The sequence below is a fragment of the Didymosphaeria variabile genome (assembly GCF_027946475.1).
Source record: "Didymosphaeria variabile strain IMI 356815 chromosome Unknown scaffold_2, whole genome shotgun sequence".
Classification (NCBI taxonomy): domain Eukaryota; kingdom Fungi; phylum Ascomycota; class Dothideomycetes; order Pleosporales; family Didymosphaeriaceae; genus Didymosphaeria; species Didymosphaeria variabile.
Genome location: NW_026611621.1, coordinates 625,591 through 651,852, shown reverse-complemented (window position 1 = coordinate 651,852; position 26,262 = coordinate 625,591). Strand labels below are relative to the sequence as shown.

General features: G+C 53.0%; 12 protein-coding genes across 12 annotated transcripts; 5 read left to right on the top strand and 7 right to left on the bottom strand.

The window, feature by feature from the left end:
- Positions 1-1,548: 1,548 nt before the first annotated feature.
- On the bottom strand, positions 1,549-2,500 carry N0V89_001901 (uncharacterized protein; the record flags this gene model as incomplete). The annotated part of the gene is made up of 3 exons (XM_056210712.1): positions 1,549-1,581; positions 1,647-2,344; positions 2,416-2,500. 3 exons carry the CDS (start codon positions 2,498-2,500, stop codon positions 1,549-1,551), a joined length of 816 nt encoding a protein of 271 aa, XP_056074185.1.
- Positions 2,501-3,472: 972 nt separating this feature from the next.
- Positions 3,473-4,509, bottom strand: PHO85 (negative regulator of the PHO system; the record flags this gene model as incomplete). Its single annotated transcript, XM_056210711.1, has 2 exons — positions 3,473-4,390; positions 4,441-4,509. 2 exons carry the CDS (start codon positions 4,507-4,509, stop codon positions 3,473-3,475), a joined length of 987 nt encoding a protein of 328 aa, XP_056074184.1.
- Positions 4,510-5,800: 1,291 nt separating this feature from the next.
- N0V89_001899 (uncharacterized protein) lies at positions 5,801-9,267 on the top strand (the record flags this gene model as incomplete). The annotated part of the gene is made up of 4 exons (XM_056210710.1): positions 5,801-5,978; positions 6,040-8,679; positions 8,728-9,051; positions 9,110-9,267. 4 exons carry the CDS (start codon positions 5,801-5,803, stop codon positions 9,265-9,267), a joined length of 3,300 nt encoding a protein of 1,099 aa, XP_056074183.1.
- A 320-nt stretch (positions 9,268-9,587) lies between these two features.
- Positions 9,588-9,994, bottom strand: dpm2 (Dolichol phosphate-mannose biosynthesis regulatory protein; the record flags this gene model as incomplete). Its single annotated transcript, XM_056210709.1, has 3 exons — positions 9,588-9,767; positions 9,860-9,940; positions 9,992-9,994. 3 exons carry the CDS (start codon positions 9,992-9,994, stop codon positions 9,588-9,590), a joined length of 264 nt encoding a protein of 87 aa, XP_056074182.1.
- A 299-nt stretch (positions 9,995-10,293) lies between these two features.
- Positions 10,294-12,386, top strand: CWC22 (pre-mRNA-splicing factor cwc22; the record flags this gene model as incomplete). The annotated part of the gene is made up of 2 exons (XM_056210708.1): positions 10,294-12,223; positions 12,289-12,386. The coding sequence occupies 2 exons, from the start codon at positions 10,294-10,296 to the stop codon at positions 12,384-12,386; spliced, it is 2,028 nt and encodes a 675-aa protein (XP_056074181.1).
- Positions 12,387-13,533: 1,147 nt separating this feature from the next.
- On the bottom strand, positions 13,534-13,950 carry N0V89_001896 (uncharacterized protein; the record flags this gene model as incomplete). The annotated part of the gene is made up of 2 exons (XM_056210707.1): positions 13,534-13,683; positions 13,729-13,950. 2 exons carry the CDS (start codon positions 13,948-13,950, stop codon positions 13,534-13,536), a joined length of 372 nt encoding a protein of 123 aa, XP_056074180.1.
- A 528-nt stretch (positions 13,951-14,478) lies between these two features.
- On the bottom strand, positions 14,479-15,264 carry N0V89_001895 (uncharacterized protein; the record flags this gene model as incomplete). Its single annotated transcript, XM_056210706.1, has 1 exon — positions 14,479-15,264. The coding sequence occupies one exon, from the start codon at positions 15,262-15,264 to the stop codon at positions 14,479-14,481; it is 786 nt and encodes a 261-aa protein (XP_056074179.1).
- A 1,400-nt stretch (positions 15,265-16,664) lies between these two features.
- N0V89_001894 (uncharacterized protein) lies at positions 16,665-17,363 on the top strand (the record flags this gene model as incomplete). The annotated part of the gene is made up of 2 exons (XM_056210705.1): positions 16,665-16,691; positions 16,743-17,363. The coding sequence occupies 2 exons, from the start codon at positions 16,665-16,667 to the stop codon at positions 17,361-17,363; spliced, it is 648 nt and encodes a 215-aa protein (XP_056074178.1).
- A 1,302-nt stretch (positions 17,364-18,665) lies between these two features.
- On the bottom strand, positions 18,666-19,388 carry N0V89_001893 (uncharacterized protein; the record flags this gene model as incomplete). Its single annotated transcript, XM_056210704.1, has 1 exon — positions 18,666-19,388. One exon carries the CDS (start codon positions 19,386-19,388, stop codon positions 18,666-18,668), a length of 723 nt encoding a protein of 240 aa, XP_056074177.1.
- A 344-nt stretch (positions 19,389-19,732) lies between these two features.
- Positions 19,733-20,524, bottom strand: N0V89_001892 (uncharacterized protein; the record flags this gene model as incomplete). Its single annotated transcript, XM_056210703.1, has 1 exon — positions 19,733-20,524. One exon carries the CDS (start codon positions 20,522-20,524, stop codon positions 19,733-19,735), a length of 792 nt encoding a protein of 263 aa, XP_056074176.1.
- A 605-nt stretch (positions 20,525-21,129) lies between these two features.
- On the top strand, positions 21,130-22,955 carry N0V89_001891 (uncharacterized protein; the record flags this gene model as incomplete). The annotated part of the gene is made up of 2 exons (XM_056210702.1): positions 21,130-21,488; positions 21,539-22,955. 2 exons carry the CDS (start codon positions 21,130-21,132, stop codon positions 22,953-22,955), a joined length of 1,776 nt encoding a protein of 591 aa, XP_056074175.1.
- A 2,094-nt stretch (positions 22,956-25,049) lies between these two features.
- On the top strand, positions 25,050-25,844 carry N0V89_001890 (uncharacterized protein; the record flags this gene model as incomplete). Its single annotated transcript, XM_056210701.1, has 1 exon — positions 25,050-25,844. The coding sequence occupies one exon, from the start codon at positions 25,050-25,052 to the stop codon at positions 25,842-25,844; it is 795 nt and encodes a 264-aa protein (XP_056074174.1).
- Between the last annotated feature and the right edge of the window lie 418 nt (positions 25,845-26,262).

Genomic DNA, 26,262 nt, shown 5'->3' with positions numbered 1-26,262 from the left:
ATCGGTCGTGCTCAGTCATATCCCGGGGGCGTTCATCTTGCGGACATGCGGGCTATGCCAACGCCTAGAACCTGTTATCTGCCTTGTTCATACACCATCATCGCTTGCCCCAGCTGCCCGGTGCCTCGATCTTATCTCATGCTCGCGTGCATCGGAGATTCTCAGACCAACGTCGGACTGAACTCGTGTGGAAGGGGCGATATGCGCAGAGACATGGCGTTGACAGCCTTCGACACGTCGGCCCACAATTGACTTTCGGCTAATCTTGGGTTTGTGATACGATACTGCAGTCAGAAGGCTGCCATCAATTCTTCGACACGCGACACCTCGAGAGCATCCCTTTGTGATTCAAATTGTTTGTCTTGCAGGACCAAGAAATGTTCTAGCTTACCATTCGTCAGGAAAAGGGTATTCGGTTTGCAGGGACCTCGTGGGTACCCTGTCGATTGGCCGTCCCTTGTCAGATGCTCGCTTGCACCCCGCATAACGTTCAGATTCGTCGTCATTTGCCGGTCGACCAGGAGCTTTTCCGCTCTAGTCCCTGAATACCCGCAACCGAGTGCTTGGATACATGCAAGCGACGCGGTCAGGGTCGACAAGACGAAGCAAAACAAAGCCACACGCGGTCAACATACTCTTTTCGACGTTACCTTCGAGTCTGCAATGCATCTAGCGCATGCGCGGGGCATTGGCATCTGGACCATAACTGTGGTCGTTGCCTACACCGACTATCATCATTTTTCGAAGTCTCGATGCACGGATCAAACCATTGAGAACTGAAAGACTTCTTACTGATGATAGTGTACCGAACCTCGCACCACCAGATCCTTGAGGATGGCTGACAACATCTTTGTCCTGCGTACGCCACGTACGACTACCCCAAGCGCCACTTCGCCCGCTGCAGAAGTAGGTAACCGCGACCGACTAAACCTTATTCTGCTACTGGTCCTAGAAGGCTTCACGCCATTGACGCATCCTTCGTGGCTCGCGGCATAGTCCAGATCTCGAGGGGCGTACTCAGTTCGTTTCATGAAGCGGGGTCCCGTCCATAGTGAACTGATACCACGTGCGCGATCCCACACTGACAGCGGGATGATCACAGTCTCCTGCATATGCATCTAGGTCTGCTGCCAAGCAATACTTCCACAGCGGTGGCTGACACCTTGACTCATGCGTTTCTCTACGAACCGGGATGAGCGGGTAGCGAGCAGTCATGTGCCTACAGCTCTTCCTAAGGTTTTCTGATCAGTCGAATTGCTTTCTACCCAACGCAGTTCTCCAGCATACCGTCAATGTCACAACTGACCAGTCCTTTCAGGGAGATGGATTTCAAGTGGATCTCTAACTCAGGTGCCTCTTCATATGTTGCATTAGACACCTCACAGTCTTGCATCGTAGAAACGAAAAAGTAGCAACGCATGGAAGAGACGAGTCTCGAAAAAGTGTTCATCTGGAAGACTATGACGTCCTACAAGCAGTACCCGCACAAGGCAAACGCAAGAAGTGGTCGCTACACTTAGACTCTCAAATAGCCCCATGCTCAAGCTTTCACGACCTCCGCCCCCCCTTCTCTGCTTCCCACTAATCAGATACACATTAGCCCTCACCTCCAACAACGGATCCGCACTGGCTCCCACCCCCTCAACCCTCGGAATAGGATCAAAAATAACATCCTTCTGCTCCTTCAAAGACTCTTCCTCCGCCTTCGTCTTCTCAATCCTCACCTCCCCCAACTCCACTACCTCCCTCTCCTCGGGCCACAACACAGTCGCGTCATCCGTCGTATCCTCTTCCCCCGCAATCTGCACCATTAGCTTAAACACAACAGCACCCTTCTCCAACCTCGGCTCCAGCTCTTCGAAAAGGTAATTACTGCCCTTGGAAGCTAGTTCATCGGACGAGAGCGTCTGCAACCCAGCTACGGGCTCAACCCTATACCTCACAAACGTCTCCTTCCCCTCCGCGTTCGTAAAGACAAACGCGTTAACGCCGAAATACGCCTCGGTTGCGAAACTCGCCGGACTCGGCTTCGGGTCTTGAAGGAAGCGCACCGTCTCGGGGTGTGTGCCCAGGAAAGCAGGGACGGCCTCGCCGCCAGAGCCGAGCGCTTGGAGCATTTCCAGGAACTCTGCGCCTGTGCGCGTGGGGAAGTAGCGCGTGGAGTGGGCGATGATGTCGGTGTGGCGGCGCTTGCCATCGGAGGAGGGGAGGTGGAAGCGGATGGCGAGGCCGCGCGGGTTGGCGGTGGGTTCAGTGTCCGGGATGGAGGGGATGCCCGTGGAGGAGGAGAAGCGCACGGTGATGGGTGTGGAAGGGAGGGTGAAGTGCGGGGCTTTGGAAAGCGCTGCGGCGTGCGAGGTGGGCGTGAAAGTGCCAGTGAGAAGACGGCCTTTTGCGTGGGCGGGTCGGAAGGACTTGATACATCGCCCTGCGCGCCGCGGAGAGCGTCAACGAGCCCCTTGCTGGTTTCGAGCGTCTGAGTGTCGGTGGAGAGAGGCATGGCTGTAGTAGGTTTTCTGTCTCGTGCTGTACTTGGTCTTTCTGTGGCTGGTCTTCGAGTTCTTGATGCGGTTGCTTTGTCCTGGCGAGGCTTCAACCCGTACTCATACCATCCTATATACCCATCGTCCCACCAGCTTACCCATCACCAACCTTGGCCCTTCCAAATAACCCTTCCAAATACCTTCACAAGAATCCTACATACTTCACCCGCTCGGACGAAGCTATCACCAAACAAACAAAGCAGGGCACGGCCCTAGTCTAATCGGTCAAACGCGATTCGTCAGCCGTGCCACTACGCCAGCTTACTCACGTCTGGGATGCAACCGAGGCACCCTGTTGATTTACTCTGCTGCAGCTTGTAAGCAATTTGTAGGTTACGTAAAGGCAGCCGAAGGATGCTATGCTGGCATTCCAATTCGAACGTCGGACTTCGTCGACAACATGTACCTCGTACGACCTGCGTATTTGAAATGGCGAAGTGTAAGTAAATAGGCGAGCATCTGTAAAGATTTTCATTGGCCGTTGTAAGCTAGTACCTCGCCCCCATTTACCAAGATACCAATCTTGGATCAAACAAGAAATCAGAACTGCGCAGATAATGCTCGCTGCATGCCTAGGAATAGCGTGAACCGTAACGTAAGAATACTCCACGTGAGGACTCCAGAACGCCGGTCGTCTGCATTAACCCAGATGACGCCCTGCTTTTAAGAAAGACCGAAAACCATGACGTTTGTAGACACGGTCTGGACAGATCGTGATGTCGATAGAGAAGGACGTGTGTCATGAGAAATGGTACGCGCTCGCCGACCGTCGATATACCGTGATGCGATCCTTAGGGTTCCGGCAACCCAAAGAGGAAACTAGTGATGGGACCTGCGACAGGGGATTGCGTCCGAATTCCCTGACTGATTGGATCTGAAGGTATCCCATTAGTCAGTTCTCGAAACAACAGGAAGTGACAGCTCGGCGCTCAGTAGGCACCTTGTGGAACTTGGTAGCCTCCCATCTGAGCTTGCTGGGCCTGAGCCTGTGCGGCCGCCATGGCCTGGGCATGCTGCTGCTGTCGCTGCGGTAGGTCGTTGAACCAAGGGTGGTTGAGGGCGGCAGAGGCGGATATCCGCATCTCGGGACGTAGTTGCAGCATGCTGTTGAGAAGACTCAAACCGACCTGGTCGATCTGCGGCAAAATAAGCCGCAGATCTTGGGTTGCGTAGACTGGAAAGTTGGCCTTGTATTCCGGGAATTGTGAGATTCCAGGCCATGAGCGTTCCGAAGGCGTACCCATGAGACGGAAGATCTTCTGGAGCTGGTCCTCGTTGGTGGTCCCGGGGAAGAGGGGTCTTCCCGTGTACATCTCCGCCATGATGCAACCCGCCGACCAGATATCAATACTAGTGCTATATGTTCTGGAGCCGAGCAAGACATCCGGCGCGCGATACCACAAAGTAACGACCTCGTTGGAAAAAGTATTGACTGGGATACCGAAGGCTCGCGCAAGACCAAAGTCGGCCAGCTTGAGCACGCCTCGAGTGTTGATGAGCAGGTTCTGCGGCTTGAGATCGCGGTGCAACACACGATTTTCATGGCAGAAGGCAATACCACGAAGCAGGTGGTACATGAAGGACTTGATGGTGGCCGGGTCGAGGGCGCCCCGATCGCCGCGTGCGTCCATGTACTTTTTCAGGTCCTTGTCCATGTATTCGAAGACCAGCATCAGCTTATTCTCAGTGTGGATGACGTCGTGCAGCAGGACGATGTTCTCGTGCTTCAATTCCTTCATAAGGGATATCTCACGGATGGCCGTCGATGGGGTGCCTTCTTCGGAATCGAGGTGGATCTCCTTGAGCGCGACGAGCTCGCCTGTCTGGCGGTTGCGGCCTTTGAACACCTATCTTGGGTCAGCATGCTCATCGCATGACGATCAAGTATCATACGCACAGTTGCATATGTGCCCTCACCCAGCTTCTCCAGCTGCTGGAAGGAGCTGGGGTGTCTGCGGTTGTCCATGGTTGGCGCGAAAGGCGCAGTCTGGCTGCTGTCTAGATTGCGTACGCTGATGGATGAGTCGGTGCGGTTCCCGAGAGAGTGTGTCCCTGCGTGAGTGGGGCGGAGTTTGCTGGGAGGAGGGCGGTTGGTATGCTGGGGATCAAAGAGGATGGTGCTCGCGGTTATGAGTTCGTTTGCGATGCGCAACTGGGGCGGGGTGGAGTGAGCGGGCGTGGACGCGGCGTCGGGGGACTTTGGTTGTGCCGTTGTGGTGAAGGGAAGCTTCGCAGCGTCCCCGGGGCTTTGTAACGTCTAAATAGAAGCAGTGGGTCCCAGCAGCAGCAGCGAAGATCGGTCGGTGTTGGCGCTGGTGGATGAGTCCTCGGATGCTTTGGTGGGGCCAGGCGAGCGCTTGTTCTCGGCCGTTGCCGCCCTGCGAGCGATGCTCTCGCCAATCAGTCAAGCGCGTGCCTTGCTGCGATTGTAAGGATCCCGGATCGCCTCTACCAGAATAGAGACGGCGTTGCTCTACAATTTGATTCGGCTATTCTCTCTGATACTCGAGCATTTGCAATGCTGCTTGCGGGCTTCCCTAGATCTGTAGTACCATGGGAGCTGAACGTGCCACGAGACCAACTTTGGAAGAATCTACTCAAGATCTCCACAGCTAGACGTTGGGCAGCAAATCAACCAAGGCATGTACACATGCAAACAGAATTTGCTGCCAACTGTTGAGACTTGCCAGCATTGTTTGTAGTAGGAACTTGACGCGGGTAGCTGCATGACAAGGGCAACCCTGTCAGCCACCGTACACACAAGGTTCACGTGGCGGCCAGACAATGTATAACTCTGGACGATCATGAACACTTTGGATGAGACATCTTACAGAACTGACACAAGAATGCTGGTCGGGGTGCTGCTGAATAAGACCCAGCAGTGCGTTGCATAGCGGGGAACGATTAGTGGAGCTCTGGAACCGGAGGCGGTGGACAAACGTCACAGCAGCTTCACAGACCACCAACACCACCACGTCCAACGTCTCGCGACACACACCTGCCTTGTGTGGGAGCGCCATGCGTGCACACCTCTTCTGCCGCTGCCCTGTTCCCTACCTCGAACGTGCACCGCCCGACTGATTCCCTTACCTCGCCACGAGAGACCGCCGTTTACCTTCAGATCTCGTCGCCTTTCCCGGGGCCTCCTTTGAAGCTTCACCCGCTCTGAGACACCGTTTGCGGCGCGAAACACCGAGAGTACAAGGCAACAAATTCCGAACCTTGCACCTGCGGGCACGCAGAAAGCCTCTATCAGCATGAAATACAGTCTATACGACCGCTTGTTGGAGCGGGAAGTAGCCACCGGCCGTAAGAAGCAGTATTCTAGCGTACTGGGGCTGTACGGCGACAGACAATGGGCGCAGGATATGGATATTGTGAACGAGCTGGAAGGCCATAATGGATGCGTGAACGCTCTTTGGTACCACATCGCCCGTCAGTCGAACTGCGTGTTGTACTAACAGCTCTAGCTGGTCGACATCTGGACGTTTATTAGCCTCTGGCTCTGACGATCACCGTATCAACATCCATTCCTACCAACCCGAATCTTCCGCATCCCAGTTCAGCCTCACGACCTCCATTTTGACGGGCCACCAGACCAATATCTTCTCTGTGAAGTTTATGCCCTACTCTAGTGACCGAACTATCGTATCCGCCACCGATGATGTACGCATATTCGATATCGAGCACTCAGGACACTCGGCATTTGGCTCTGCAGCTGCAGGACGATCACAAGGAGTGAGGAGACGCGTGGGGATCCATGGCGTACCCGATGGGCTGACGCTGACCGAAGGAGATACCAATGCGAAGGCTTTTAAGAGTCACAAGGACACAGTGAAGCGTATCGTGACCGAGGACACACCCTTCTATTTCCTCACCTGCTCCGAGGATGGCGACGTAAGGCAATGGGATGTGAGACAGCCGTCAAGGGTCTATCCGCCACAGAGGGACAGTATGATGCCAAGCTGGGCTGCAGGTAGCGATGCGTCTGACAGTGTTCCTCCGCCCTTAATCTCGTACAGTCGGTACCACTTGGATCTGAACACGGTTTCATGTTCCCCATCGCAGCCGCATTATATCGCCCTTGGTGGCGCGCACTTGCACTGCTTTCTTCACGATCGTCGAATGCTTGGAAGGGACAAGTTGCGCGAACGTGGTGCCAAACTGGGGGATCCTGGAGGGCATCATGATGATGACATGTTAGGCAAGGCTACCCAATGCGTCAAGAAGTTTGCTCCGAACGGGCAGCGGCGAATGAAGCGCCGCGACAATGGACACATTACTGCCTGCAAGATTAGTGATGCGAATCCAAACGAGCTCGTAGTCAGCTGGTCTGGAGACTACATCTATAGTTTCGATATGATGAGAAGCCCGGATGCGTCAGAGGAGACGGAAGAATCTGGACCATCGACGGCACCATCCAAGCGTCGTGTAAAGGACAAGAGTCGAAAACGTAAACGCCCAAAGTCTAGTATCCTGTCTCAAGAAGGTGCGAACCGGGCTGAGTCACGGCAACGTACAGAGAGCTCAGAAGAAGGTTTGGCATTGCGTGTTAATTATGCGAATGGTCAAAGCGAAGAGATCCGTGTGGAAGCTCCAAATAGTCCTCTGACGCCTAGCGAGACAGCAGAGATTCAAGCTACTGATCATTACCGAATCGCGAAGACTACCATTGGGCTTCTCCCTAAAATTTTCGATCTTTCGGAAATCTTGTCTAGTAACGTCGGCAGCCCCGCCGCCTACATATCGGTCTTCACTTCTGTCCTTGGGTCTGCGGCTTCTGTGCTGCCTGATATGGATGAAATATCCAGAACATGGCGTTATCCGGTCGATCCATCACCGGTCGATGTTGCGGTACAGAACAAGCTTCGTGAACAACGAGGCTCTTTCCGACGGTTCGTGCAGGCCGCGGGCACGCTTGCTCGTGTACTTGGAGGCCAGCTACGAACGGGCGGAGACGCTAATGCTTTCATCGCTCAATACTTCGCCTCGATTCAGCACGCACCTGGCGAAAGACGAGTACCTCAACATGAACAATTTGCATACGACTTTCTCAAAGCCATTCTACTATGGCTTGATAGTGGAGTGCAGTCTGTCATAGACGGCTTCTCTAGCCCGAGCTCGAATCCCCGCATGCCACTTCCCCCGGATGCTGATTCCGATGCAATTGACGAGATTCTTATCCCCTACCTTCTCCAGTTGGCGAGTGATGATCCCATCGTCAACGTAGATGTGTCGAGATTTGAGACGGATGAGACTCGAATCCTGTTCTCGTCTGAGAAAGCCGCCGTTATTGCATTCAGTAGGGCTGTAAAGGTTCCGTTCGCTGATCTGACTGGGGCACACGTACCTGCATCTGGCGATGTGTCAATTGACGACGATGTGCCAGGGCAAGATCGCGCAGCGGCAGTGAGAAACTGGGCGTTCAGGATCGGTAGGGGCTTGTTGCTGAACGCTGCGAAAGGGATCCGTTTCGCTGCAGTTGATCGGGCGTTTGGTGGAAGTGGGCTAGCAGACCCGAGTATTCAGGCCGAAGAGATGGAGCATCGTGAGCGCCAAGAAGACATCGACCCGCTTGAGGAGGAGGATGATGATGATGTTGTCGTAGAGGCGGAGCTCGTGAGCCGCGCCTGGGCTGATCAAGCGACTGCAGACTCGGGATCAGCTGGAACCCCCAGCGCAGCAGCAACTGGTACCAGCGAGAGCAGCGGTCCACGGGTTCAAGAGCCTGAGGAAGTGGTAGAGGAAGAAATCGAAGATGAAGAAGGTGAAGAGGACTCAGATGGTGACGTTGATTCTGGGAACGAAGACCAAGACGAAGACGAAGACGAAGATGATGATGTCGACGAGGACGGTCTTGCACGCACACGAAGCGGTCGCGTTCTGTGGCGTTCCGATTTTGATCGCAGCTATCTTCGGGAGCGCGTTGAATCCCACGTACCTTGCGCGCCGCATACCCGTGTCTACACTGGGCACTGTAATGTCCGAACCGTGAAGGATGTCAACTTTTTTGGCCAGAATGACGAATACGTCGTTAGCGGTAGCGACTGTGGACATCTCTTTATCTGGGATCGGAAGACAGCTCAGATTATCAATATACTAGAAGGCGACGGCGAGGTTGTCAATGTGGTCCAAGGTTTGTCTTCGTCATGCAGGTGAATTGGGTAAATGCTGATCTTAATAGGAAATCCATACGAACCAACAATGGCGGTTTCCGGGATAGACCACACAATCAAGATCTTTTCGCCAGATGCTAACGCCCAACGTAATGCTCGTAAGGGAATTGGCGTCCATTCCGCCGACCGCGGACTTTCTAGCCTGGGGTTCGGACGAAGTAGACGACGAACGCGACGCCCTTCTGCAACCTCGCCTCCTGCAGTGCCTCGCGATCCTTCACTTAGTGATGATGACGATGATGACGACGTTGCGGAGAACGGTCTTAAGAGTCGAAGAGCTATGCATGAGCAGTACCAGATCACGTCCCAGAACGACATGGACAGGAAAGGCGGTGAGTCACTCAAATATATGGTGCTCAGGGATATCTGCTGACTGTTTGGTTCGTTTAGGTCGAGAAGACGCGTTCATAACTAGGGCGCTGCTTGCTCAGTTGGCACAGCGACTGCACGGGCACCAGCAGATCGTCCTGGGTGGTGGCGGCGAAGAAGATGAGGATGGCGAAGGGACCATCGTGTTCAACAACGATGAGGGTTGCAATGTCCAATAAGGCCTTTCGAAGGGCAACTTAATAATTTAGGGAGTCTTAAAGGCTTACACAGCAAAGAGAACGTGAAAACGTCATATGATCGTTGTGTGACACAGGTTCCATCCAAGATGTATCGGTGTGGCACAGAGTTAGAGTAGGCAAACCAAACGCGCTTTTAGGTTGCAATCACCTCACTACTACAACGAAGATCGAACCCAATTAGTCTGCACTGAACCAGAACAGTATATTGAGTAGCTTTTCCCGCCCAGAGCCGAGTCCCATGTTCCAACCACTTTATGCGCCAGCCGCAGCCCAACACCCTAAAATGAGCAACGTGTCCCTTAAGTAGCCTTCTTCTGCTGCGCCTTGAGCGCCTTCTTGCGGTTGCTCCGTATCATGACTGTGGAGAGGAAGCTGCCGACAACGGTGGTGGCCAACACAATCAAGATGACCGGAATGCGGATGGCCCAGACGCGGGGAAGGAAGAAGGATTGGAGGATGTGGTCGTCGTCGACGAAGGGCTGCAATTTGGTCAGATATAGGGGTTTTGATGTGTAATCCGAACGAGTAGAGAGGTAATGGGCGAATGTCTAAGGTGAGAAGGGCTCCGTACCATGAACAGGGTCCAGATGGTGTAGTAGACGAAGACCGTGGTTGCTGCGATGAGCATGCTGAGGCCTACGAGACGGTCGAGCTAGGCACTTGTTAGCGACACATCACTCAGAAGTAGTAGATTGTAGCTTACCATCTTGATTGTTTTAGTGGGTCGTGAATGAGTGAAAGCTACGTGTTGACCGCACCACCTGGTAGTGAATGTTGATGCTGAGCTGGAAGTTCGGGGCATCGGTTAAACCTTCCTCCGGAAGGTCTTGGCGCGTCATTGCCTGCCTCCAAAGTTTCTTGCCGCGCGACATCTCGCCATCACAACTCACAAGTTGCGACCAACTCCAATATACCACTCTCCCACCTGCATGCGCGGTGCTCTCCCCGGACGGCGATTCTTCGGCCTTTACGAGGATAGTCGAGTCTTCGAAAACCCCCAGCAACATGATGGAGGTTGCTTCTGCCGTCCGCATTCCCTCGCCGGAGCCTGAACCGGAGCTTCCAGAGCCACCTCGTAAGCGCGACCGCTCACCACACGAAGCCGGCCCTTCGAAACGCTCGCGACGATTGGACCGGGATGAAGAAGATATCGACCACTCCCGGGACCACGACCGAGCACGCGACAACGACCGCCGCAGAGACCGCGAAAACGGGCACAGGCGGGACGAGAATGGAGACGGTTCACATGAAAACGCCGCTCAGAATGTGCAGGAGGACGACTCGCGGCTCAAGCTCTTCCAGAGTGCCTTCAGCTCAAGCAGGAAGCTCCCCATCGACGATTCGAAGACGCGAGCTGGTGGCGCATATATCCCGCCTGCGCGTCTGCGCGCGATGCAGGCTGCCATCACGGACAAGAGCACTCCTGAATTTCAGCGCATGGCTTGGGAAGCGCTCAAGAAGTCTATCCAGGGTATGATCAACAAGTGCAACGTCGCGAACATCAAGCAGATTGTGCCAGAGCTGTTCTCCGAGAACTTGATTCGTGGACGCGGACTGTTTTGCAGGGCGATAATGAAGGCACAGGCTGCGAGCTTGCCCTTCACAAACATATACGCGGCTATGGTGGCCATCGTCAACACGAAATTGCCGCAAGTGGGAGACTTGTTGGTGCGCAGACTGATCATACAATTCCGCAAGTCGTTCAGGAGGAACGACAAGGCGGTTGCGGTGTCTAGTTCTATGTTCCTGGCGCATTTGGTGAATACGCAAGTCGTCAATGAGATTCTGATTGCCGAGATTCTTCTGCTGCTGCTTAACAAGCCGACAGACGACAGCGTCGAAATTGCAGTGGCAGTCACTAAAGAGGTGGGCCAGTTTCTGGAGGAGATGAACGCCGCGATCTCAAACGCCATATTCGACCTGTTTCGGAACATTCTTCATGAGGCGGACATCGACAAGCGGACGCAATACATGATTGAGGTTCTCTTCCAGGTCCGAAAGGACAAGTACAAGGAGAACCCTGCGGTTAAGGAAGAGCTGGATTTGGTGGAAGAGGAAGACCAGCATACGCATCAGCACCACCTGGAAGATGAAATAAAGGTCGAGGATGGGTTGAATATCTTCAAAATCGACCCAGAGTACGAGGAACACGAAGAGCAGTACAAGAAACTAAAGGCCGAAATCCTAGGTGAAGAAGAGGGAAGCGATGCCGAATGCACAGATGAATCTGATGACGACGAGGAAGATGAGGTACAAAAGGCCGAAGATGTCAAAGATCAAACGAATGCAGACCTGGTCGCTCTCCGCCGAACGATTTACCTCACTATCAAGAGCAGCGGTGGCTTCGAAGAATGTTGCCACAAGCTCATGCGTATCAATCTGCCCCACGGCCTAGAAAACGAACTCACGACTATGATTGTCGAGTGCGCAAGCCAGGAACGCACCTACGAGAAGTTCTACGGCCAGATAGGCGAGCGTTTCTGCAAAATCAATCGTATGTGGACCGACCTATTTGAGGACGGCTTTGTGCACTACTACGAGACTATCCACCGCTTCGAGACGAATCGCCTACGCATTATCGCTCAGTTCTTTGCACACCTGCTCTCTACTGAAGCTATTGGGCTCCACGTCCTTATGGCAGTCAAGCTTAACGAGGAAGATACCACGTCCAGCTCTCGTATCTTCATCAAGATCCTTTTCGAGGAACTCATGGCCAGTATGGGACAAAAGTCGTTAGTAGAGCGATTAAGGGACCCCATGCTCCAGGACAGCCTCACGGGTATCTTCCCTACGGACGACCAGGCCAAGACGCGCTTCGCCATCAATTTCTTCACGGCTATCGGTATGGGCATTCTGACCGAGTCAATGAGAGATTATCTGAAGAACAACGCACCCAAGCCTCAAGCACTACCCGAACCAGAGTCAGACTCCGAAAGTGTCTCGTCACGTTCATCATACTCGTCATACTCGTCGCGTTCCAGGTCGCGATCTAGATCCAAGACGCCCGCAAGGAGAAGAAACAGGTCCATCTCAAGCGATCGCTCATACAGCCGAAGCAGGTCTCCCGCACCAAAGAAAGTCCGCGGTCGCACCCGTAGCCGCAGCTCCTCGTACAGCGCTGCCTCGGACTCGCGCTCACCCCCACCGAGGCGAAGACAATACTCATCCAGCCGCTCGAGATCTCCCGTGCCTAAGAGGCGAGGGCGCGAACCGACCCGCTCGGTCTCGAGATCTCGCAGTCCGGTACGCCGCCGTGATGCTAGTGTGTCCCGATCGAGAAGCCCGGTTCGTCGTGGCGCGAGGAGGTATAGTAGTAGCCCTTCGCGTTCGCCACCTCCGCGCCGCAGACGAGATTCATAGGCATGGTTTGGTGAATTGTGTATGTTAAGGCATGTGGGGTTGCTGGTCTGCGGCACTGGGTTGGACTTCTACGGATAGGAAGGCGAGATTGACATCTAGATGTGTAATTAGGTAGCAGAATGACTTCCTCATCATGAGGGTTGGTGGTTATACCCTCATATGCAGCCTGGCTCTTGGGCACTTCTTTGCTTGTGAGTCTGCTTGTTGTAAACAATGGTGAGGTTGCCTTTGAGTTGATGAGGACATGCTGAAGTGTACCTTGTGTTTGCGAAGTTTGCCTGGTGTTGAGGTGCGTGGCTGGCACACGAGGGGGCAGTTTGCAGTTGTATTTACGGTATGCTTTTACGGTATGTTCCAATTCACTAAATATACTATTTGGACCTTGAGAGCACATGTTCGAGCTACTCATTGCTCATGTCTTCATTCTATTTCGCATTGCTATACTACAAGACACGGAAGCTTCTTGCACAACAAATGCCCGATTTTGTGGGCGCCGCCTTTTCACAAGCAGTCTCACACCTGCAAGGTTGAAGACCCTGTCTCCTCTGTAGAAAGAAACTAGATAATGTAAAGATATCGATGTCTGGTGGAAGAGCTCTTGTTGGACATGGTAAGAGAGCTAAACATGCTGCATTTGTCCTCGTTGTCCAGTTGGTTGATGCACTCCAGATGTTGAATGCACGTTAACACTTTCGAGACCAGGCCTTGTGTCGATAGTGTCCTGTATAGGTTCGGTTCTGTTGGCGGAGGTTCATGTTGTACGTCTACGACGATAGCTTGAGCGTCGGCGCCTATTTGAATAGAAAGACATGTTCTCCATTCCACCTAATGTTGAGGAGTAGAAGTTAGTCATAGGTTATAGGCAGAGTTTTGCGAACAACGAAATTACGTACGTTCAAGGCCAACGATGAATTCTTCGATGACTTGCTGGATTTGGAAGGTCCTAGAGCCTAAAGCGCGAGCGAAAGTCGTTGCTAGAGATGTCCTGGTGTGGAAGTCGCCCTCAAAGGTTATTGACCACCCGTCGATAAGAACCTAAAAACTGTCAGGGAATGTACGGAAGGAGGATAAAGTGCTTACTTGGACGAATTCGCGAATCATGTGCTGGGAGGGCACATCAGCAGAGCCCAGTCGCATAGCCTTAGCCCAGATCCCCATTATGTGAGCAATACTATCATCCAGGACTATGTTGCGTTCTTTGAGCTTTTCTGTAAGTTCGCGGACCGTCTGGTCGGGCTGAAAGTCATTGGAGTTCAGCAGTAGTAGTGATCCTGCAGGTTCTGCAGTGACAATGCTTGCCATTTCTGTTAGTGATCCATGGAAGATGATCGCCTCGGCCGGCACTGAACCGAATATTAGCTTTTCTGCAACTCCTCTGTATCTAGAAACAAATTAATAAGAGATCGAGTATAAATAGGATGTTGAGTTGTCAAACCTCGCCCATCGCGCCTGTCCAATCGTTTTTAGCTCTCTCAATATGTCTGACGCTTTCAGCTGCTGGTGTAGTTTATTAATGCTAGGGTGTTGGCAGTTGAAAACGGCGATCTGAGGATTAACCATGTTTCTATTGAAGGGTTAGATTCTGTGGAGGATAGAACTTATACGGTGCTTACGAGGCATATCCCAGGACTTGAATAAGACTGGTTGCACAAGACACGTACGCGGACGCATTCCCCTGCTTATTCAAGTGCAAATTTGTTAGCAACAGATGGCAATTTCTACCGTCCTCTGTGTTTGGATTAGGCGCTGGCAGCAACTCGCCGTTCCAAATGCTATGCATTTGACTAATGAAGCCAGTCTCGGGACTAAAACTGGTTCGACTAACACTAATTAGAAGAAAGTACAACAGAGATCGTGAAATATGAGGTACCTGTCGCAATCCCACACCCTGAAAGCCAAGAGCTCGAGCTGATGCGGTCGAAGTTGCGGAGAACACTGAGAGGGCGTTGTCTCCAGGTTTTCGGTATTGAGTAGAACGCTGTCCTCGTTCACGTTGACTTCCATCTCTTCTGAATTATTAGATGAGATTGCAAAACCACTAAACCGCATCTCATCTGTGCATACGTGTGGCCGTGATTCATTGAAAGGTGAAGAATTGTTCGAGAAGCGAGTCCGGTGCAAGAGTGCCCTAAAGCGGCGGCGTGTATGCTTGGAACGCGCGAATCTCGCACTGCCAGACGACTGATTCGATGCTACTTCACGGCGTTCGAGCTCGATACCAATAGATCTAGCAGCTTCTTCCACTGCAGCTCTATCGGCGGCGAAGATGTTGCCGGGATCTTGGATCGGACAGTTGTCGATCGGGAGGCAGAAAGGGTACGCCTCCACATTGTCTCGCAGAAACTTCTCTTGTGGTTTCACTTGTTTCCTGCCATCTAAATTCAAGTTATGCATATTGTTGAAGACCTTGGTGAGGGCGTCGGTATCAGCGTCGAAGAATTTGAAGAGCACCGCTAGATCGTAGCGCTGTTTGTTGGTCCAAAGATGTCGTACTGTATACTCTGGCGCTCTCTGGCTTTGGCGACCGCGCTTTTTTCTGATTGGTGCGCACCTAAAGTTCGGTTGTCGGATAGTCAGGCGATGTTGCTGTTGTCCTAGGCCACTGCTTGACGGCATGTGGATTGCAGAGTGTTCAGTGACTGTCCTCCTTGGACAAGGTGTATAGACTTCGTCGTGTAGGAAGTCGGTCCTGTCTGAGGCATAGCCAGAATTGGTGGTGGAATCCATTTGTACTTCTGGGGTATCGAGCTCGTGGTGTTCGTTACCGCTGGAAGCTTGCAAAAGTTGCGCGAACAGGTCTCCAGTCGTGCCCGGTGCTAAGCTTGTTGGGGTGTACTTGGCTTCTATCTCGTCGTTACATATCGTACTCGGGGAGTCTGCTCGGTGGAGGACTGGCAGAATGTTCAATGGAAGTGAGGCTAATGGTCGGCGAATGGTGCGGCTGCTTCGTCCGTTCCGTCCGTTCGCGTGGCCTATCGTACATTAGGTTCTTTGGTAAGGAACTATGATATAAGGCAATATAGATATACAGTGTTCGTTGCACTTACTTTTCGGTTCATGGCTGATTGACATAGGCGAGATTAGGCTAGCCACTGGGGACGAATTCTCAAGAGCTGGAGCGCGGTTCTCATCTGGCACAAAAGCCATTACTCCGCCATCGCAGGATTGCCATGTCCCACTTCCAGACATCGTGTCGAAAATTAAGAATCAAGTACAACAACAGATTTAAGCAGAAATTAACAGATGCGCGTAGGAAAAGGAACAGTTGAGAGAACGAAAGGGTGGCGTTAGGACGAAGGAAAGTGAGGTAGTGAGTTCTGCCGAAGCTCGCTGGGAGCAAACGCTTTTCCATCTCGACACGGTCGCGTCGCGTGAGTACGCGTCGACGTCTCTATACACGTGGTGAGAGTGAAAGTGAGAGTGAAGGAAAGTCTTCTCAAAATCATAGCGCTTGAGGTTGAGCGGATGAAAGTAAAGCTGGCTTTCCAACGAGATCCAAACATTCTTCATGCTGTTCTAAAGCTAGTGGAGTGGAACTCATTTCTTCAGCTTCTGGTAGAATTTGCTTCAGTTGCGATGTTGCATAGAGGTAATATACCGAGTAGTGCATGCGTGCGCGTGCGGATGGCTCGTGTAGACGCTAGCAACTTCCTCTCACCGCTACCCAATCAAGAAGCTACCTGTCAAAATGAAGGCAAACGCATATTGATCTGGGTCGGGGGAAGCCCTCTACTTTTACTTGAAATGAATCAAAGTCACATGACAAGCGCCTTCCTGAGGTCTCGAATAGGACTAACTGGGGATGACGCTCTTTCTTCGTGACGTCTATGTATCACTTCAGGTCCGCTATTGTAGGATATGCTACATTCGATGCTGTCTCGATGATCGTCAGCACCACCACGCTTAGCGTCTTTGTATGTAAGCATACCTCACATCTCGTAGGGAACGCTCGGACATCGTAAGCACACTTTAAACCTTATTCGCAGCCCCTCTACCAAAAGGACTCCACTTACAGCATGACTGGCATCACAAAAGTAGCTTTGGTACAGTAGAGGATGCTGAGCGATGACTTCGTGCGCTAATTCACTGTTCAGTCCACGCTAGCCTTGGCGGTATTAGCCCCGTACGGTTGGGACCGCTACCTCGCCCTTTCAGAGATCGTAGCGAACCGCCCAGGAAGCTACACGCCAATTGACACTTTCAAGGGCCATGACATTAAATTCCGCGACGTCCGTGGCTTCCGAAACTGCGAGGATGTGCTACTGGACGAAGGCTTGGGATTGGCCATACTGTCATGTGATGAGGGCAGAGATAAATGGAATACCGTGATGGGAACATTTCAAGCGGACGGCAGTGTCGAAAATGGAAGACTTTGGCTGTATGATTATGTTGAGACGGATGTGATCCAGCCCCTCGCTTTCAAGAATTTCCCGAACGAGCACGACTTTCACCCGCTTGGCTTGGAGCTGGACAAGACTACCTCTACACTCTATGTTGCCAGCCATGCCCAGAGCGGCTCTTGCATCGAAGTATTCCAGCTGGAGGTAATGTCGAAGAGCCTCACCCATGTTCGAACTATTCAACACCCGCTCATACATGCGCCTAATTCGATAGAATCTGCTGGAGACGGAAAGATATACGTTACGAACGACCATATGTTCCGTGCCCGGGTCTCACCGATCATGAGCAAGATCGAGACGTTCTCTGGTGCGTGATAACTAGGTACTGTGTGGACGTGGACTATCAGCGCAAGAGGATCTTCTTTGGCTGGCTGAAACACACACAAGTACCCACCCCCACTTTCTCGTCCTTGCACTGACTTTGCACCCGTCGGTACAGGTCTCCCTGGTGGCACTGTCGTGTACATTGATCTCAACCGACCAGACGCTGCACGAGTAGTAGCCAGAGTCCCATTCGCCAATGGAATCGCGCGGCTGAATTCCACCACGCTTGCCGTGGCTTCAACATCCAAAGCTGGTGTTTACTTCTACCATGTACAGCCTGACTACGGCTTGACATTCAAGTCTTACGTCAGGACACCAGCAGCGGTGGATAATCTAAGTGTAAGTGAAAAGTCCAGATTGCGTAGTGGAAAGCTGACTCTGCGTCTTTTGATGTTCAGGTAGATTCCGAGGGCACGCTGCTGCTAGCTGGTCATCCCAGTGCTTGTACGTAGTTTCCCTTCACGAATACGAATTGCGCTAGCTGACCTCTGTACCAGTGGAGCTAATGAAGGTCTCAAAGGGTAGACCTCGTTGCGACCCCAATAGCGAGTCCGACGCTGACAGAACGGCCTGCGACTGCACCGCGCCGAGTTGGGTAAGTAGAGCTTTCTTAGCAACGGACAGAATTCAGCCGAAAAGCTGACTTTGTTTAGGCAGCACAGTGGACTGAAGGAAAGGGATTGGAAACACTCTTCAAGGGTGGGCCTGGCGGCTTCTGCAGTAGCAGCACGATGGTACGAGATGTAAGTTTTGCCTTCCGAGTCCGGAGGGGATGTAACTTCAGCTGACCTCTTGGCTCTGCGAATAGCGGAAACGGGGTATCGCCATGATTTCGGGCCTATACGAGAAGGGCGTCATGGTTATAAGGGAGTAGTACGGGTATGGGAAGGCTAGCCTCGACGATTGCGTTGCGCGGGGGACATCGAAGAAAGAGCAGAGGCATCGCTCGGGCGCAATTGCACAGAGTGAAAAGTCGCGTAGGGTGTAGTCGCATAAGGCAATAGAATACGAGTTCAATTCGATAAGCGAAAGGAAAGGGGGTATATCGTTGCAGACAGAGCAGCCATTCTACAAAGACGCAAGGAAAGAGAGAGAAAATCCACACGATAAGCAGCGCTGAGAATCTCAAATCTGTACACCCCACTCATTAAATCTCGTCAGATCCGCAACAAAAGTAAGAACTTGAAAAGCAAGAACGTGAAAGAAATGATGCTCCTGATACTCCAGTCTTAGATTGGCAAAACAGGTGGCCGACGCAATGCATGAAAGCACAGTTACTCAACGCGGTTATGATCAAGAAGAAGAAATATCAGGAACACTAAGAGACGCCGGCTTCCTCTCTCTCGCCTCTACTTCGTCCCCTAGGATCTTCGTACCCGACGCATTCGCGCCGCCATCAAGGAGCGGGAACTCTTTCATCTGCTCTGCATTCATTTGCGGCATAGGCGTGAGTGGAGAGTTCTGCCACTTCGAGACATCCTTTTTCAGTTGCTCAAGCTCCTTCTGGAACCGTTTAGAGTAGACTTCGATGTAGTAGTTTGCTCCGTTGTAGGTACTCCAGATAAACACCACGATAAGGAAGAGGCCGGAAGCCCAGCGAGACCAGAACCAGAGCGGGCATGGCACCATGGTGAGGACGGCGTAGCAGTACTGGATCATCATGAACGCTGGTTCCTGGAGGTACGCGGGCTGTGAAAGCACGAAGCGGCCGAGGAAGTTCTTCGCGTAGGATTTACGTAGCCAGGTAAACGATGTTGGACGGCCGGCCGCGATAGCCTCTCTACGGCGCACTGTTATGCCGAAGTGATAGCTCATTTGCCAGACTGCGTAAGGTAGGGTTGCCCATAGCATCATCTGGGCAAGTCCGTAGCGATGCGGCGAGTCTGGGTCGGCGTTTCGAATGGCCCAAACTGCGGGATAGGCTTGTCGCTGGTACTCGGGTGAGAGCAGATGAACAACGCAATGGAGCGTTGCGCAGGGCATGATATGGATGAACAAACTAACGACCTTGTCCATGGAGTGAAAGACCAGAGAGTTCCGCCACATGATAATTGCTACCGCGTTGTTTCCAAATGCGAGCTGGCAAAGTGATTAGCAGGGAACATCAAGTGCACATTGACAGAACTTACACAATAAGTGCTGATAAATAGGCGTTTCGACCTAGGAAAAACCCAAAGACTCAGAACCAACAGTGCGTTTACAAAGTAGCACAAGTCGGCAAGGAAGTAGTGGTAGCCTGTCAAATCCGAAGTCAGCATAGGTTCCAAAGTGGGCATGGTACATTCGCTCATTTCTCAGCTATGCGAATGAAAGACTCTTTGCCTGTGCCTTGGATATAGACAAGGAGTTTTCCTTTCGCTTTACTGGAAGAGCAAATCCACCTTGTACTCGGAGAACTTGCCTTTCTTGTGGTAGGTGTAGTAGCGGAGGGGCATGAAGTACAGCAGCTGCGCTGTGTACCACAGAGGAAACCATTCAGGACGACCGCCTACAAGGTACCCGGAGACGAATATGTTCATGACAGCGGCAATGAAGGAGACCTTTTCTCGTGCAGTCACGGCGGTATTAGACGCCCACTGCTCGCTTAGACGTTCGACAGACTGACGCATGCGCTTCTTGTACTTGTCTAGTTGCTCGGACTCGTTGGGTACACGTCGTCGCCATTCTTCGATTGCACGGTCTCTTGTACTTGCTGTTCGGGTCTTTGCGGTTTCCCTCAGTCGCTTGCCCTGCGCGGAAACGGACTTCTGCAACTTCTCCATCCTTTCCGTCAAAGCCAGATTCTCGATGAAGTCGAACATCGTGAGCCGCTCGACAGGCGGAAAGAAGCTGGCTTCCTCGGCATCTGAATCGTAGGCAGAGCTGGCAGAGAACGAGTTTGAGCGGGAGAGTCCCGGCGTGGACAGCGGCACCGGGGTGGCATCGTTGCCGAGCAGCGCAGAACCAGCATGGGTGGAATCGCCAGGCAGCGGCTTCGCTGAGTTTGCGGACACGCCTAAGTCTGGCTCGGATCTGAATTTCGCGTCGATGGTGGGGTTCGTCATGATGGGCAGGTCGTCTTCGGGCACGGATCCGAGAGAGCCCAGGCTAGCAGGACCTCGGCGGTGGTAGGAGGGCCTCTTTATGTAGCGGGGAGGGGAGCCTACAGCCATGGTGGTTAGTGGAGGCGTGCGCGAGGTCTCATGGCGTATGAGATGCAAATGGAGAGATAGGTGACTGTGGCAGAACACGGACAAGGGAGGCGGAAAGCGCGTACTTACAGTGTGGGGTTGTACGTATTCAGCAAGACCCTGCGGCGGTCGTGATGGCCGCTGGGATTATTTTGTGGGCGGCGGGCTGGACCAGCGCGAACCTTCGTTGTTTGTCGTCTTCAGAAGCTGATGCGTGGGAGCAGCGCGGCCAGTGATTGGGGCCGTCGACAATGTCATAAGAACGGCGGCCGCGAGCGTGATGGATGACAAGACAGGACCACAAGACCTTCCTTGGTAGACTCGTGAGATGCGTGACTGTGTCACAGCAGGCAGCCGTAGGAAGCCAAATATCCGCGTATCCAGTGTGGCCTTTTTTGTTGTTGTGCCTTGGGCAGCCCGCAGACGTCACCGCACGAAATGGGCGGTCCATGCGCTAGCCACAGCAGCCCATTCGGTGACGTTGCGCCTCAACGGCCTCCAAACAACAACATGGCCCTGATGCCCCCTCGCTGACCGCATCAGATTTGGCACGCTCTTTGGAGCTGCGCCTTCGCTCATTCCACAGCATGCTCGGCTTTACAGCAACGCGCACGCAAGTTGCGACCTACCTCTTCGGCGTCGCGCTCTTCTCCATCTCGTTCCTCGTCTTCCTAAACAGCTCGATCTCCTTCGTCATCACCCAGCGCATCGGCCAGGCGCACAATGTTGGCGATGCAGTGGGCACATTGGGCTTCGCAGACGAGCTGGTCGCGCTGGTTGCATGCCCGGCTTGGGGCCTGTTGAGCGACCGCGTAGGCGTGCGAAGCGTCGCCGTCATCGGGTATATGATTGTCGGCGTGAGCCTGTGGGTGTTCATGGCGGCGAAGAACGTCTATCCGCAGCTACTGCTTGCGCGATTGCTGTTCAGTGTGGGCGCGACTGCTACGTAAGTCGTCGTAATCCAAGTCGGATGTAGATGCTGATTGTGAATGAAAGTGCCACCATGGTCACAGCAATTCTGCCCACCATGACTGTCGTGCAGGTCGTGCAGATCGTACAAGACCCTCGGACTCCTCGCAGGCGCGTGAACGGAACGTCGCATGCATTGGCTCCTTCCATCTCGTCGGAATTGACCATTACCCCCGCACGCTTCCAGTCGAGATCCCCGCCTCGCGACGATAACGACGATACAGTTGTAAGGAAAGATACAGCTGCTTCCACATCGCATCTAGCAGGGCTTGTTGGCATGTTTACAGGATGCGGCGCTCTGGTGGCACTGCTTATATTCCTGCCGCTGCCCACACGCTTTGGACAGGGAGGTGCCGAACCCGCCGATGCTGTTGCCGACGCTTTCTACGTTGTTGGAGCCATTGCGATAGTCGTTGCGCTTGGATGCTTCTTTGGGCTGCGACGTCTCCCTGGTGAGGAAGAAAAGAGCTGGGAGCGTTTCTGGCGCACAGAGCAGAATAAGGCATCCGATACTCCCCAGTCGCGTCAGCCCATTCTTTCATACCCACGGTTGTTCTTGGAAAGCGTGCGTCTTGGATATCAGTCACCGACCATTGGACTAGGCTATGTCGGCGGCTTCGTTGCGAGAGCATCATCCGTCGCCATCAGCCTGTTCATTCCCCTCTTCACCAACACGTACTTCTTGAAAACGGGTCAATGCCGTGCAACAGACCCTTCTGACCCCGCCGACATCAAGAACTCCTGCCCGCAAGCCTACAAACTCGCGGCTATGTTGACTGGCATAAGCCAGTTGATTGCACTGCTGTCAGCCCCGATATTCGGCTACCTATCTGCTCGCTACCGGAAGTACAACCTGCCACTGATGCTCGCGGCCGTAGCTGGCGTTGCGGGCTACTCCGCCTTCGGATCGCTCGCGAGCCCTGATCCTGCAAGCAAAGATGGATCAGGAGGCATCTTTGCAATCGTCGCATTACTCGGCATCAGTCAGATCGGCGCTATCGTATGCTCTCTTGCCCTACTCGGCCGCGGCATCAACGACGACGACAGCAGAAAATCCCAGCTACATACGACAGACGACAACGTCCCCACCAACGGACACCTCTCAGCAGGTACAACACCGCCGCGCAGCCCTGCGATGACACCACAGTCAGAGGAAGCTCCCCTTCTCGGAACGAACTACTCGGGGCCTGCGTCCTCTTCTGGTCCAGAATCACATACCCATCTCAAGGGCTCAATAGCGGGGACGTACAGTCTGCTAGGCGGCTTTGGCATTCTCTTGCTTACTAAAGCTGGAGGTGCCCTATTTGATTCTAGCGGGCCCGGCGCGCCGTTCTACATGATGGCGGCCTTTAATGCGCTGTTGTTGGTGGTAGGCGTTTTGGTTGCGGTGAGAGATGCGTACAGTGGTGCAAGGGGTGAGCAAAGAGGGAGGGAGGTGAGATGATATACCCGAGATGCGATGACACGATGATGGTTGGTTTACGACGACGCCATGTATGGCATGTAATTTAGGTATGAAGCACACATAACATAAGTCCTTAATGTCGAGTCATGTTGGGAACGCTGCCATGGCCTCCGCATTCAGCGTGCTTTGCCATCTAGAGAAGACGGATAGGTCATTGTCTCTGCCGCTTGAAAAGCGCACGGCGTTCTGAAGCGGCATGTACAGTTCAGCTATGGAACCCCAACGGGCGTGAATCATCGAAATTAAATTGCGCCGCTCGGTGTCAGAACAGGTGGCATGTCCGTCACGACGGCGAATGAAGCACAAAATAGTGTTGGTAAGGTCGATTGAGTTGGCTCAGACTACCTTAACCTTCCCGGATAAGAAAGGCTATGTTTCCCTTCTTGTTCAATCTCCTAGACATAATTCCAAAGCGTTGAGCCTTCGCAGCTCAAGCTTGCAACTCAAGACATGAACAGACTAGCATTCACTCCAGCAACTTAAGTGAAAACGACGTAGTGGAAAACCTCCCAATCTGCCCCGAAGCCAAGTTGAAACACAGCCCATTAGACCGACAATTCCGGCCATCCTCACGGTTCCACACCCTGATATAGTCTCCCGCCTTCAATTTCACGTGGCCCAGCGTAGCGTAGACCTCGTCTGAAGTAGCCATGTACAATCTATCTCCTTCGAATACCTCCATCTTGCTCCTGTCCAGGGCACTTTCTGGGATACGCCCCGTCGTCTCGTTCCGCGTGTTGAACGCTATAGCTTCGGTGTGGTCTTCAGCCCAGGCATACACGATGAGTTGATCGCCCCGTTTGGCGACCACCCCGTGATGATCTCCAGGCGTGTGGCTCTTTACGACGGGCATTCTGAGGGGGGGATTCTGCGCTTCGAAGCAAGAGGTTGGGGGTTTGGATCGCGGTGGAGGGACAGCGGAAGGGCGTTTTCCGAGCGTGTTGTGCAGCTCGGTTATCAGGTCGGAGAGTTCCTTGGGTATGTCGCCTGTTTCGATGAGATGGAGGACTTGCTGGGTGGGTGTTATCAATTGGATAGGGTATGGTATGATCGCAGATAGGGAATTGGACTGACTGCTCGAGTGATGCCCAAGTGCATCTTCGCGCTGGACGCAATGGACAGGCGTTCATTGGACGTGGCCTTCGCGTCTGGTTTGTCTGTACTCAACGAAGCTACCATGGTGGGAGATAGGTGTGAGGGAATGGGAGACGACCGAAAGCAGATTGAGATTGTGGGTCTGGACGAGGGGACAATATCGACAGATGAGAGGACGGCAACCTCGATGCAATGAATCGGGATTGGTAATAAGCAGTCTCTTCGGCTGTTAAGGAAACGGTCGAGGGCAGCTATTCGTTTCTAGAGACGGAGACCTTCCAGGTATTATGGATAACATGATATGGAGTCGCTAGTTCCACATTCCACAATGTCTTCACATCGCCAATGCCCTTGCTTTGTCATGAGACGTTGGAGTTACACAGTACGCAAGAATACATGTATACCTATGGTAGGTACCTGCCCTTACATCGATGCTCGAAAGACCCACAAGTGTCCGCCGTTACTAAGTAGTATAGTCAGGTGTCAAAGCATCACCCAACGTTCACATTGCTCATGCATTGGCCTTGATCTAAGATACGCGTGTATAGATTTCATGATGTTGTTCGACCGCTGTGTGTTATGTCTGGCGCTTATTCCTACAGAGTGAGGTAAACTAGAACGAACATAGCTACGCAGTATATGCAAGCAACAAAAAGAGTCTTTCAATATATATCTTCAGACCATGTCGTGACGTACACTGTCGATCAACCCCGTATTTCGGCATTCAGATAACCAAGAGAATGATATCTAAAGATTCTGATTCGCGGGGCCACAAGAGAAAGGAGTCACGTAGACAAAGGAAGCTACCACGCTGCGACTCCTCCAGGCGCGCTATGCACGGGCTGGGAGTGCTTTGTGCGTGTGAATGGAAGAATAACACCCTCCGCACACTTGCCTCCCTGCACTTCTCTCTGGCGACCACTATATCAAGTCTGTCGTCTGGATAGCAAAGCTCTCTGCACCCACCAACACGTCAAAATGTCTACAAAAGCCGACACTCTACCTGCCAGCCAAGGCGAGCCCATCACAGCCTCAGCCTCGCCCGTCGAAGCCCTCCCAAAAGGAACAAAGCGTAAACGGTCCAGGACAGCAGACGTTTCGAAGTCATCAAACGTGTCAGAAGGCGCTCCTGGCCCGGCACCTCCCAAGCCCTCTCCCAACAAGCGACGCAGGAAAGACTCCCCGCTCGCTGCAGCAGATGAAGCTATCCATCAAAGCCAGCCCGAAGACGAGATAGAGACTCAGAAGAAACGCAAGCAGGCAGAAAAGGCTGCCCTCAGAGCTTCCAAGGCTCAAGAAAAGGCCTCGAAGAAACTCCTCGAAGCAGCAGAGAAGAAGCGCAAGCGTGAAGAACGAGCCGCGCTAAAGGCTATCAGAGAGGAAAGGAAGAAAGCAGAAGAGGCAGAGAAGAAGATAAAGCGCGAGCAACGCGCGCAGAAGAAGACTTGGAAGAAAGACTGGGAGGCCTTCGTCGAAGCGCACGATGTGCATGGCGAGACAGTAGATTGGGCGGAGGACGAGGAAAAGGAGGGCATCACGCAGACGGACGCGGGGAAGGTGTACGGGCTGAAAGCGAGCGAGTTAGTCTGTTTGAAACATCACCCGAGGTTCAATTTCAAGTTTGGCAATACGACGAAGTTGTTTGATGAGGAGGAGGTGAGGAGGATGGCTTGGCGCAAGGTTGCTATGCTGGCTGGGGTGCAGGGCGGCGGGACGGCAGAGGAAGAGGATGCGTTGATTGCAAAGGGAAAAAAGATGTGGGAGGATGGGTGAGTTGCTTCTTCATGACGGGGAATTCCTATCGCGACTAATCTTCTACAGAGGAGCGCGTGGAGGACGTGGGACGACGCTTTTGCCAGCGGGTGGGGGAGTTGCGAGGGATGTCGGTTAGATTTTGATGGTAAACGTCAGGTACAAAGGTGGGGGTCCCGCGTTCCTTCGCAAACTGCTCCCACACATGCCACGAGTGATGACTTGAACGATTACGAAGACTACCAGAGCATTTTGATCCGGGAGTTGCCGCATGACGACTGGAGCCGCGGACACTTCGGTAGTGAGTGGTCCCCTGGTCGTCGGCTTAGCGCCTTGTAAGGGTAGACGCCCGCTATTGGTTGCAGAAAGAGGCTTGCATTGGCCTCTTTTTCCTTTCAGACTTTTACGCATCGTTGCACGACATGCATGCAGGTTGACG